The sequence below is a fragment of the Anomaloglossus baeobatrachus genome, chromosome 3 (genome assembly GCF_048569485.1).
Source record: "Anomaloglossus baeobatrachus isolate aAnoBae1 chromosome 3, aAnoBae1.hap1, whole genome shotgun sequence".
Lineage (NCBI taxonomy): Eukaryota > Metazoa > Chordata > Amphibia > Anura > Aromobatidae > Anomaloglossus > Anomaloglossus baeobatrachus.
Window position 1 is genome coordinate 639,947,065 of NC_134355.1, and position 13,636 is coordinate 639,960,700.

At 52.3% G+C, this 13,636-nt stretch overlaps 1 protein-coding gene across 1 annotated transcript in view; it reads right to left on the bottom strand.

The window, feature by feature from the left end:
* Positions 1–13,636, bottom strand: part of WDR35 (WD repeat domain 35) — a 262,917-nt gene that overhangs the window by 160,459 nt on the left and 88,822 nt on the right. Inside the window, exons 10-11 of the mRNA XM_075341137.1 lie at positions 11,577–11,762; positions 11,152–11,184 (exon numbers count right to left, since the gene is read on the bottom strand). Coding sequence (XP_075197252.1) covers positions 11,152–11,184; positions 11,577–11,762 — 219 coding nt within the window. The remainder of the gene's footprint in view (positions 1–11,151; positions 11,185–11,576; positions 11,763–13,636) is intronic.

Below are 13,636 nucleotides of genomic sequence, written 5' to 3' on the forward strand. Positions count from 1 at the left end.
AAAAGGAAGGCAGGGAAATATCCTGGTTAAGGTGGAAAGGAGATACCACCTTAGGAAGAAAGTCCGGAGACGGACGAAGAACCACCTTGTCTTGGAGAAAAACCAAAAAAGGTGACTCCAAGGAGAGCGCAGCCAAATCAGAGACTCTCCTGAGGGAAGTTATGGCCACTAGAAAGACCACTTTCTGTGAAAGACGAGACAAAGAAACCTCCCTAAGTGGCTCAAAAGGGGGTTTCTGCAAGGCCGTGAGGACCAGATTAAGGTCCCAGGGATCCAGAGGCCGCCGGTAAGGCGGAATGATGTGAGATGCGCCCTGCATGAAGGTGCGCACCTGAGCCAGCCGGGCGAAACGCCGCTGGAACAACACTGACAGAGCCGAGACCTGTCCCTTGAGGGAATTGAGGGATAGTCCTAGCTGCAGACCAGACTGCAGGAAGGACAGAAGGGTCGGCAGGGAAAAAGGCCAAGGGGCATGGCCGGAAGAACGACACCAGGACAGGAAAATTCTCCAAGTCCTGTGGTAAATTTTGGCCGAGGAAGACTTCCGAGCCTGAGTCATAGTGGAGATGACTTCGGGAGGAATGCTGGAAGCCGTCAGGATCCAGGACTCAAGAGCCACGCCGTCAATCTGAGAGCTGCAGAATTCTGGCGGAAAAACGGACCTTGTGAGAGAAGGTCTGGACGGTCCGGGAGATGCCACGGCACCTCTACGGACAGACGCAGGTCTGGGTACCAAGCTCGCCTGGGCCAGTCTGGAGCAATGAGTATGACCCGACGGCCCTCCATTCTGATCTTGCGCAGGACTCTGGGCAAGAGAACTAGAGGGGGAAACACGTAAGACAGACGGAACTGGGACCAATCCTGAACCAGCGCGTCCGCTGCAAAGGCCTGAGGATCGTGGGAGCGAGCCACGTAAACCGGGACCTTGTTGTTGTGCCGGGATGCCATTAGATCCACTTCCGGAGTTCCCCACTTGCGGCAGATCGACCGGAACACTGCCGGATGCAGAGCCCACTCGCCGTTGTCCACGGTTTGACGGCTGAGATAATCTGCCTCCCAGTTTTCTACGTCTGGGATGTGGACTGCGGATATGGTGGACTTGGAGTCCTCCGTCCACTGAAGGATGCGTTGAACCTCCAACATTGCCAGGCGGCTGCGAGTCCCGCCCTGGTGATTGATGTAGGCAACTGCTGTCGCGTTGTCTGACTGGACTCGAATGTGCTTGCCCGCCAACAGGTGGTGAAAGGCTACGAGAGCTAAGAGCACAGCTCTGATTTCCAGCACATTGATCGAGAGGGCTGATTCGGACGGAGTCCAAGTGCCCTGTGCTCGGTGGTGGAGAAATACTGCTCCCCAGCCGGATAGACTGGCATCCGTGGTGAGGATCACCCAGGACGGGGCCAGGAAGGAGCGTCCCTGAGACAGAGAGAGGGGCCGAAGCCACCACTGAAGAGAGCTCCTGGTCTGTGGCAACAGAGCCACCAACCTGTGCAAGGAAGAAGTCCGCTTGTCCCAACAGCGGAGAATGTCCAGCTGCAGAGGACGCAGATGGAACGGGGCAAAGGGAACCGCTTCCATTGACGCCACCATCTGACCCAGCACCTGCATGAGGTGCCTGATGGAATGACGGCGGGGCCTCAACAGAGAGCGCACCGCCAGATGGAGGGACTGCTGTTTGACTAAGGGCAGCTTGACAAGTGCCGGCAGAGTCTCGAATTGCATCCCTAGGTACGTGAGTTCTTGGGTCGGGGTCAAAGTAGACTTGGGCAGATTGACAAGCCACCCGAATTGAACAAGAGTGGCGAGGGTGAGCGAGACACTCCGCTGACAGTCTGCGCTGGATGAAGCCTTGACAAGAAGGTCGTCCAGGTAAGGAATCACTGCCAACCCCTGGAGGTGCAGAACCGCAACCACTGCTGCCATGACCTTGGTAAATACTCGAGGGGCCGTGGCTAACCCGAAGGGGAGAGCCATGAATTGGAAATGTTCCTCTCCGATTGCAAAACGTAGCCAACGCTGGTGTGAAACTGCAATTGGCACATGCAGATAGGCATCTCTGATGTCGATGGATGCCAGGAAATCTCCTTGGGTCATTGAGGCAATGACTGATCGCAGAGACTCCATGCGAAAGTGCCGCACCTGAACATGCTTGTTGAGAAGCTTGAGATCCAGGATGGGCCGGAAGGAACCGTCCTTTTTGGGGACTAGGAAGAGATTTGAGTAAAAACCTCTGAACCGTTCCCTGGCGGGAACCAGTACAATCACTCCGTTGGCCTGCAAGGATGCCACGGCCTGAGAGAAGGCGGCGGTCTTGGAGCAGGGGGGAGTTGACAGAAAAAATCTGTTTGGCGGGCTGGAAGAGAACTCTATCCTGTAGCCGTGGGAGATGATATCCCGCACCCACTGATCGGAGACGTGTTGAAACCACACGTCGCCAAAGTGGGAGAGCCTGCCACCGACCAAGGACGTTGCTGGCTCGGCCAGATAGTCAAGAGGAGGCTGCCTTGGTGGCAGCAGCTCCTGCGGACTTTTGTGGACGCGGCTTCTTGCACCAGGTGGGCTTCTGGTCCTTGGCTGAGTTAGTGGACGAGGCCGAGGGTTTAGAGGACGACCAGTTGGAGGAACGAAAGGAACGAAACCTTGACTGGTTCCTGCCCTGTACAGGTTCCTGGTTTTAGTCTGTGGCAAGGAAGTACTCTTCCCGCCAGTAGCCTCCTTAATTATTTCATCCAGTTGTTCACCGAACAGCCTGGACCCAGCAAATGGGAGCCCAGCAAGGTACTTCTTTGAGGAAGCATCTGCCCTCCACTGTCGAAGCCACAAGATCCTGCGGATAGCGAGGGAATTAGCGGAGGCCACCGCAGTGCGGAGAGGCCTCCAGCATGGCAGACATGGCGTAGGCTGAAAAGGCTGAAGCCTGGGAAGTTAAGGCAACCAATTCAGGCATAGAGTCCCTAGTGAGGGAATGCATCTCCTCTAGGGAAGCAGAGATGGCTTTGAGAGCCCACACTGCTGCAAAGGATGGGGAGAACGAGGCCCCTGCCGCCTCATAGACAGACTTGGCCAGGAGGTCAACCTGGCGGTCAGTGGGATCCTTAAGTGAGGTGCCATCAGCCACAGATACAACTGTCCGGGCTGAGAGTCTAGACACCGGAGGGTCTACCTTTGGTGAGTGAGCCCACTCCTTGACCACCTCTGGTGGAAAGAAGGGAATTTTGTTACTTACCGTAAATTCCTTTTCTTCTAGCTCTTATTGGGAGACCCAGACGATTGGGGTATAGCTACTGCCCTCCGGAGGCCACACAAAGCACTACATCAAAAGTGCAAGGCCCCTCCTCCTCTGGCTATACCCCCCCCCGTGGTATCACGGGTTCTCCAGTTTTAGTGCCAAAGCAAGAAGGAGGAAGCCAATAACTGGTTTAAACAAATTAACTCCGAATAACATCGGAGAACTGAAAAACCGTTCAACATGAACAACATGTGTACCCGCAAACAACAAAAAAACATCCCGAAGGACAACAGGGCGGGTGCTGGGTCTCCCAATAAGAGCTAGAAGAAAAGGAATTTACGGTAAGTAACAAAATTCCCTTCTTCTTCAGCGCTCTATTGGGAGACCCAGACGATTGGGACGTCCAAAAGCTGTCCCTGGGTGGGTAAAGAAATACCTCATGTTAGAGCTGCAAAAACAGCCCTCCCCTACGGGGGTGTCACTGCCGCCTGCAGGACTCTTCTACCTAAGCTGGCATCCGCCGAAGCATAGGTATGCACCTGATAATGCTTGGTGAAAGTGTGCAGACTGGACCAGGTGGCTGCCTGGCACACCTGTTGAGCCGAAGCCTGGTGTCGCAATGCCCAGGACGCACCCACGGCTCTGGTAGAATGGGCCTTCAGCCCTGATGGAACCGGAAGCCCAGCAGAACGGTAAGCTTCAAGAATTGGTTCTTTGATCCATCGAGCCAGGGTGGCCTTAGAAGCCTGAGACCCTTTGCGCTTACCAGCGACAAGGACAAAGAGTGCATCCGAACGGCGCAAGGGCGCCGTGCGGGAAATGTAGATTCTGAGTGCTCTCACCAGATCTAACAAATGTAAATCCTTCTCATACCGATGAGCTGCATGAGGACAAAACGAAGGCAAAGAGATATCCTGATTAAGATGAAAAGAGGATACCACCTTCGGGAGAAACTCCTGAATGGGGCTCAGCACTACCTTGTCCTGGTGGAAGACCAGGAAGGGAGCCTTGGATGACAGCGCTGCTAGCTCAGACACTCTCCGAAGAGATGTGATCGCTACCAGAAAAGCCACTTTCTGTGATAGTCTAGAAAGTGAAACCTCCCTCAGAGGCTCGAATGGCAGCTTCTGGAGGGCAACTAGTACCCTGTTCAGATCCCATGGATCTAACGGCCGCTTGTACGGGGGTACGATATGGCAAACCCCCTGTAGGAACATGCGCACCTTAGGAAGGCGTGCCAAACGCCTCTGAAAAAAGACGGATAGCGCCGAGACCTGACCTTTAAGGGAGCCGAGCGACAAACCTTTTTTCTAACCCAGATTGCAGGAAAGATAGAAAGGTAGGCAATGCAAATGGCCAGGGAGACACTCCCTGAGCAGAGCACCAGGATAAGAATATCCTCCACGTTCTGTGGTAGATCTTAGCAGACGTGGGCTTCCTAGCCTGTCTCATGGTGGCAACGACCCCTTGGGATAATCCTGAAGACGCTAGGATCCAGGACTCAATGGCCACACAGTCAGGTTCAGGGCCGCAGAATTCCGATGGAAAAACGGCCCTTGGAACAGTAAGTCTGGACGGTCTGGTAGTGCCCACGGTTGGCCGACCGTGAGATGCCACAGATCCGGATACCACGCCCTCCTCGGCCAGTCTGGGGCGACGAGTATGACGCGGCAGCAATCGGATCTGATCTTGCGTAGCACTCTGGGCAAGAGTGCCAGAGGTGGAAACACATAAGGGAGCCGGAACTGCGACCAATCTTGCACTAAGGCGTCTGCCGCCAGAGCTCTTTGATCGCGAGACCGTGCCATGAAGGTTGGGACCTTGTTGTTGTGCCGGGACGCCATTAGGTCGACGTCCGGCCTTCTCCATCGGCGACAGATTTCCTGAAACACGTCCGGGTGAAGGGACCATTCCCCTGCGTCCATGCCCTGGCGACTGAGGAAGTCTGCTTCCCAATTTTCTACGCCGGGGATGTGAACTGCGGATATGGTGGAGGCCGTGGCTTCCACCCACATCAGAATCCGCCGGACTTCCTGGAAGGCTTGCCGACTGCGTGTCCCCCCTTGGTGGTTGATGTATGCCACCGCTGTGGAGTTGTCCGACTGAATTCGGATCTGCCTTCCCTCCAGCCACTGCTGGAAGGCTAGAAGGGCAAGATACACTGCTCTGATTTCCAGAACATTGATCTGAAGGGTGGACTCCTGCTGAGTCCACGTACCCTGAGCCCTGTGGTGGAGAAAAACTGCTCCCCACCCTGACAGACTCGCATCTGTCGTGACCACCGCCCAAGACGGTGGTAGGAAGGATCTTCCCTGTGATAATGAGGTGGGAAGAAGCCACCATTACAGAGAGTCCTTGGCCGTCTGTGAAAGGGATACTTTCCTGTTCAGGGATGTTGACTTCCCGTCCCATTGGCGGAGAATGTCCCATTGAAGTGGACGCAGATGAAACTGCGTAAACGGAACCGCCTCCATTGCCGCCACCATCTTCCCGAGGAAGTGCATGAGGCGTCTTAAGGAGTGCGACTGACCTTGAAGGAGAGTCTGCACCCCAGTCTGTAGTGACCGCTGCTTGTCCAGCGGAAGCTTCACTAGCGCTGAGAGGGTATGAAACTCCTGCCAAGATACGTTAGTGATTGGGTCGGTGACCGGTTTGGCTTTGAGAAGTTGATGAGCCACCCAAACGTCTGGAGAGTCTCCAGCGCAACATTCAGGCTGAGTTGGCATGCCTCTTGAGAGGGTGCCTTGCCAAGCAGATCGTCCAAGTAAGGGATCACAGAGTGTCCCTGTGAGTGCAAGACTGCTACCCCTGCCGCCATGACCTTGGTGAACACCCGTGGGGCTGTCGCCAGACCGAATGGCAGAGCTACGCACTGAAGATGGTCGTCACCTATCACGAAACGTAGAAAACATTGGCGCTCTGTAGCAATCGGCACGTGGAGATAAGCATCTTTGATGTCTATTGATGCTATGAAATTTCCTTGAGACATTGAGGCAATGACGGAGCGGAGGGTTTCATCCGGAACCGCCTGGCCTCCACGTGCTTGTTGAGCAGTTTTAGGTCCAGAACGGAACGGAAAGAGCCATCCTTTTTTGGCACCACAACCAGATTGGAGAAAAACCGTGTCTTGTTCCTGAAGAGGAACAGAGATTACCACTCCTTCTGCCTGCAGAAGAGCATCGGCTCGGTGGGGAAGGTGGGGACGGTCTGAAGAATCGAGTCGGAGGACGAGAACAGAACTCTGTCCTGTGCACGTGGGCACAATGTCCCTCACCCACCGGTCTGTGACCTGTGGCAGCTAAATGTCGCCAAAGGCGAGCGAGTCTGCCATCAACCGTGGATGCGGAGAGATGAGAGAGCTGAGAGTCATGAGGAGACCGCCTTGGTAGCGGTTCCTCCGTCTGCCTTCCTTGGGCGTGATTGAGCCCGGCCGGAAGCTGAGCCCCTCTGAGGCTTTTCAGCCCTTTTGGACGAGGACAAGTGGGACCTGCCCGAGCTTGGGAAGGACCGAAACCTCGACTGTCCTTCCAGGACAGCATCAATAGGGTAAGTCGCAATGCAGACATTGCGAGGTTACGGACTCCCCTGCGGCATAGATGTACATATGCTCAAGACCAGCTGCGCAAGAACAGCTGAAAGCTTAGGGTGCCCATACGGCTGTGAATGCCGGAGCAACCGACACGCCGATAGCCTCATAGACAGATTTCAATCAGAGTCCATCTGTCAGTCAATGGCATCTTTAAGTGAAGTCCCATCTCCACTGCAACTATGGCTCTAGCCGCAAGCCTGGAGATTGGAGAATCCACCTTTGGACCCTGGGTCCAGCGCTTGACCACGTCAGGGGGAAAGGGATAACGTGTATCCTTAATACGTTTGGAGAAAACGCTTATCTGGTAAGCGTGGTGTTCCTGGACTGCTTCTCTGAATTCAGCGTGGCCAGAAAAATACTCAATATACGTTTGAGCTACTGGAATGGGACTTCTCCTGCTGTGAAGCTGACTCCTCCGCTGGGGGAGCTGAGGGAGAAAGATCCAACATTCCATTGATGGACGCTATAGGATCATTCCTTATGGCGTCACCATCCGGTGTATCCGGATTGAGAGCGGTGTCAGGATCAAAGTCCTGATGAGCTACGTCTGCCTCATCATACAGAGAGCCTCCTGGGACCTCCCCTGGAGCCCCGATTTTTATTCCAAATGAGGGTGGCCAGGGAGCAATGATCCAGATTGCGCATGGCCTATCTGGACTGCACGCCTCTATCCCATGACAATATATCAGCCGAAACTGCAACTCCGTCCCTGTCCTTGGACAGGGTTGACAGGTGGTTCCTTTGGCCACGTCTAGGAGAGACCCCGGCTGACCAAGTGCTACAGGAGAGCATTGCAGACAATGGGGGTCAGTGCCGTGGAACAGTATCACATGCAGTAAAAACAGCATCGAAAGCCTGTGTTGCTTATATGCTGCTGCCGACTAGCCATCTAGGATTCTAGAGCCAAGAATGGCGACCGTACAGTGCAATGTATAGCATACCAGCACAAGTACAAATGACCACTGCAGCACATGCAATACAAGCAGCATAGAAGCCTGTGCCCTGGCACCCCAGCTCTTCTGCTGCTGTAGACTAGTCATCTAGGGGAATATGGCCTAGAAGAGTGACCATACAGTGCAATGTATAGCATACAAGCACAAGTACAAATGCACACTGCAGCCCATGCAATACAAGCAGCATAGAAAAAAACCTGTGCCCCAGCACCCTTGGTTTTCTGCTGCTGTAGTCTAGCCATTCCAGGAGAATATAGCTAAGACTAGCGACTGTACAGTGCAATGTATAACAAACACAAATGAACACCTCAGTCGTGCAATACAAGCAGCCTAGAAAGCCTGTGCCTTAGCACACCTGCTTTCCTGCTGCTAATGTGTCGCTCCCCAAGCGGGCATAAAGCGACCTGTGCAGTTAAAAACAACACATGTACACACTGCAGTTATATTGTGGTCAGCACTATGTGTGCCGCTTACCGCCCGCCTATCAGCGGGTGTATGATCGCCACCGTCCTGCCTGGTTGCTGAAAATCGGAGCTCGGACTTCAGTAATGGCTGCCGGCTTCTTCCCCAGCTCATGTGAGGAGGGGCGGGCCGTGGGCGTGCCCCCAAGGCAGAGCGGGAATCCGGCGCCCGACAGTGTGCAGTGAGAGGGCTGGAGCATGTAAAAAGGCTCCAGCCCTCGGCGCTGCTGATTGCTCAGCGCCTGTCCCCTTCCCTGAGTGACAGGGAGGGGGCGGGAACGAAGCGGCACTAGGCCGCAGAAGCCGGGGACTGTATTTATAAGCGCCGCCGCCGTAAAAGCGCGGTCGGCGCCCAGTCCCCGGCGAACTACAAGTCCCAGCCGAGCCGCCGCTCCCGGAGCGTCCGGCGCGGTAGTTCCCAAAACACAAAGTCACTCAGCAAAGCTGCAGTGACTGTAACCCATTACTGTCCCCGGCGCACTAGCACACCCAGCAAGCCTGGAGTGTGCTGTGCCTGTGTGTACGGGGACACAGAGTACCTGTAATGGTGCAGGGCCATGTCCCTGAACGGTACTCCAGCTCTGTATCCAACAGGTTCAAATGGGTCTGTGGATGGAGCCCGGCGTCAGTGCTTTGAGGCCGGCAGGATCCCACTTCCACAGAGCCCCTCAGGGGGATGTGGAAGGAAAGCAGCATGTGGGCTCCAGCCTCCGTACCAGCAATAGGTACCTCAACCTTACAACACCATCCAGGGGTGAGAAGGGAGCATGCTGGGGACACTAAATGTGTCCTCTTTTCTTCCATCCGAAATAGTCAGCAGCTACTGCTGACTAAAATCTGTGGAGCTATGCGTGGATGTCTGACCTCCTTCGCACACAAAGCTAAAACTGGAGAACCCGTGATACCACGGGGGGGGTATAGCCAGAGGAGGAGGGGCCTTGCACTTTTGATGTAGTGCTTTGTGTGGCCTCCGGAGGGCAGTAGCTATACCCCAATCGTCTGGGTCTCCCAATAGAGCGCTGAAGAAAGGATAACGGTCGTCAGAACCACGCTTTGGGAAGCGTTTGTCAGGACAGGCTCTGGGCTTGGACACAGTGGCTTGAAAACTGGAGTGGTTAAAGAACACACTCCTTGTTCTCTTAGACAAGGTAAACTGGTGCTTTTCTGCCAGAGAGGGTTGCTCCTCTGATGCTGGCGGATTGATGTCCAGTACAGAATTAATGGACGCAATCAAATCACTCACATCTGCATCACCCTCGGTCAGATCAATGGGGCACATGGAGGTAGCGTCCGAGCCCCCAGTAAAGATATCCTCCTCGTCCTGCGGGTCGGCTCGTGAATCGGAGCCGCGGGACGAGGAAGGAGAGGGATCCCTGCGTCTCCTCTTAGGAGGACGGGGTCTGGGAGCAGATGAAGAATCATCTGTGAGCTCTGCAGAGCAAGCCGAAGCAGCAGAGGCGCCCTGAAAAGGGGGCTGATGCAAGGTTAGCAGAGACCGGGACAGCTGTCCCATGGAGTCGGCGAAGGACTGGGAGATAGATTTAGAAAACACTTCTACCCAAGCCGGGGGTTCAGCCACCGGGGCCGGAGCAGCCGGAGGGACCACTGGGGAGACTCCAGGCTGAGGCACCACCATGTTAGAGCAGGCATCACAATGAGATGTGCTCGGTTCAGGCAGTACGAGCTTACATGCAGTGCATATGGAGTACAGCCTTGCAGCCTTGCTCCTAGTGTGAGACATGCTGCTGAGGTGGAGGCTCTGCAGTAAAGAACACACTCCTTCAGAATGACCCCCAGAGAGTGTATAAGAAAGTCCACAACCAGAGGTTGTGGCTTACCAGACCGTTTTGTGTGCCCTCCGGATCCCACAGCTCGGATCCCCAGACAGATTGCAGAGATGCAGCAGCCAGCGACGATCAGTGTCAGAACGCTGATAAAATGGCGCTGGAGTGAGGAGGGGGGGGCGGGGCCTAGTCCAAGAGCGGGAACCAGAGGGCCAAGGGGATATACAGGGGAGATGAACCTCTCCTCAGAGAGGAGTGTCCTCCCCTGAGCTGAACGGCCGGTGGGCGGCGCCGCACTGTCCCTCTGCATGACTGACATGCAGGGGCAGTGAAAACGAAACTAGGCCGCAGCCGAAGCCGGGGCCTAAATTTTACAATGCGGCCGGCGCTCAGGCACCCTCGGCGCGGTTATCTGGTGAAAACCGGAGAACCGGCCGGAAATGTCACAAATGGTACAAAACACACTCTCCCCAACATTAAAGTACAAGGGACCCCCCCTGACAATAACGTCTCAATACTTAGCTTGTGAGACGCAGGGCCAGGTCCCTGAGGGATGAGTGCTCCGTCCGGCAGGGTCCTGAAAGGGCTGCGGATGGAGACCGGTCTCCTGCAAACCGTGCTGGCTCCCACTTCAAGCCAGAGCCCAAGGGATGGTGAAGGAGCGCGGCATGTAAGGCTCCAGCCTTGAAATCAACCTTAACAACACCGCCGACACAGTGGGGTGAGAAGGGACATGCCGGGAGTCCAGGCTTGGACCCGCTTTTCTTCAAACTCTTTAAAATGAAAATCAGATGAGAATGCATGAATGTGGATGTGTGCCTCCTGAACACAAAGCATTGAACTGGCTATATTTGGTTATCCAGGGGGTGTATATGCTAGGAGGGAGGAGCTACACTTTTTAGTGTAGTACTTTGTGTGTCCTCCGGAGGCAGAAGCTATACACCCATGGTCTGGGTCTCCCATAAGGAACGATGAAGAAAGTTACGTAATGGTGAGGATCCCAATAGTCAGAATCCAACTGTTAATACATTAAGGTCATTTGTGTTAATATTCCGCAGTCACCAAGAATTAGTCACAATCACTGGAGTGACCGCCTTCAATACACGAGAGGACAGAGAGAAGTAAGGACCATTACCTTCAGCCTGCTGGTCTCTGTTTCACCGTCATCCTAAGAAGAAGAAAACAATTATTACATCAATATAGCCCAAATAATAATGCGTGGATATTGTCTGCAAGCCGAAAAATGGATTTGTGGTGCGTGTATGTATCACCACAGCCAGACCTGGTGAAATAAAATGACCTATGGAGGGATTCCTGATGAGAAATGTCCTTAAACACCAAATTCAAATTGGCTCTTGGAAACATGACGGTGAGTAGGTAAAAATCCGCTCTTTGGAATTTGCAGTCAAAATAAAGTACATTTTTTTACTAGGGACTTGATGTAAGTTTGTAGTGAAAGAACTTTACATATTATGCTACAATAATACAGGTAAATGCATGTAATATAACACTCATCACATATAAATCTTATACATGGACTGATAGCATGAGGATACACACCTGTGGATGGTTCTCGTCAGCTTTGGTAGCCAATATACAGAAGTCCCCGCACGTTGTAACAGAGATCAGGCTCTTCACATACTTTACATATTTCTCATTGTTTTTGGTGTCCCAGAAGACGACGCAATACTCGGGGCGATCCGGCCTGGTGTAAGCGTACACCACTGTGTTCGAGCAATAGCCCCACTGTAAAAAAAAAAATCACAAGACAGAGCGTTTACCATGTGACTATTAATCTAATATATAAAGCTGAGTGTATGTGTGTGTATGTATGTCCGCTAAAGGAATCCGAACCATCGTATTTACAATCACGGAATTTTGCACAGACTCCCCATCTGGACTCATAGACTACGTTTGTATGGGACAATTTAAACCCACACTTTACAGTTACTCTCCAAAAAACCTGCCTCCATTAAAGTCAATGGAGCTGGGAGCTACAGGTCATTAATAGGAGCTGTGATTGGTTCCTATAGGAACAAAATGAACAGTTAGTATAAGGAGCTTATGTGTGAGGTAATAGGATGTCAGTGGGGAGACGGATAGGGAGAGACAGAAAGAGACAGACAGACAGAGACAGACATACATATAGTCAAAGAGGCAGAAAGGGAAAGAGACAGAAAAACGGAAAGAGACAGGAAAAGAGACAGAGACAAGTAAAGAGACAGGGGAAGAGACAGGGGAAGAGACAGAGATAAGGAAAGAAACAGAAAAAGAGACAGAGACAAGGAGATAGACAGGAAAAGAGATAGACAGGAAAAGAGATAGAGAAAGAGACACAGACAAGGAAAGAGACACAGACAAGGAAAGAGACAGGGGAAGAGACCGAGACAGACGGGGAACGAGACAGACGGGGAAAGAGACAGACGGGGAATGAGACAGACGGCGAACGAGACAGACGGGGAAAGAGACAGACGGGGAAAGAGACAGACGGGGAATGAGACAGACGGGGAATGAGACAGACGGGGAATGAGACAGACCGGGAAAGAGACAGACCGGGAAAGAGACAGACAGTGAGAGAGCGAGAGACAGAGAGACTGATACAGAGACTGACAGAGACAGCCATAAACTCAAAGAGAGACAGAAAGACAGTTATTATCCCGTTGAACGCCCGGGTACTACAGCTAGTACTCTAATATATGTGGACAAATATGCTGATATAATGTGTGCTAGGACTACTGCAAATATGGCAGAGAATAGGAATCATTATGAAATGAAGAAGTGTGCCGTACCGGCCACATGAATCCCTGCTCTAATGATCTCTCCCAGGAACAGAAGTGATGATGATCCGTATATCAGCCACCTGACCACTTCAGCAAGTCAGTAGCCTCAATAGTCACATGCCATACATTTACACATGATCACTGAGGCCAGTGATTGGCTGCAGTGGTTAATTGACGAACAAACTGGACATCAACCCTGCAAGCAATGCCATTACGGAGGATTTGAGTGGTAATAACGCCTATTTCTTTATTTTTTAATAATCCTTACTCTGTGCCATTCTCAAAATTCATGGAAATCCACTTGAGGAATGCGTCTTTTTTTATTATTACTTCTTTCTTTACGTAGGAGAACAGTTTTAATTTTTGGGAGGAGTGGATACATAATGAGTTTACTATATGATATAAATGACCTGATAACTAAATTATTTAGCTCAGTACAATTATGGAGACACCAAAGATTCAGTTTTTTTATACAGTGTGTCCACCCATATCCTGTCCACCGCCATTAACTTGAGAACGGCGGCAGCTATAGGCATAGAAGTGGTGTCTAGGGATAGTAAAGTAGATATGGGCTACGCAATGAAACCACCTATAGCGCCACCTGGTGGAAAACAATGCAATTAGCATTTTTATCTCGAAAAGGGAACGAGATAGAGAAAAAAAGTGAATTACAAAGTTGTAGGGCATCATCAATTCAATACAAATCGGCAGCTTGCATACAGAAAAAGGGAATTTTGTTTACTTACCGTAAATTCCTTTTCTTCTAGCTCCTATTGGGAGACCCAGACAATTGGGTGTATAGCTTCTGCCTCTGGAGGCCACACAAAGTATTACACTTTT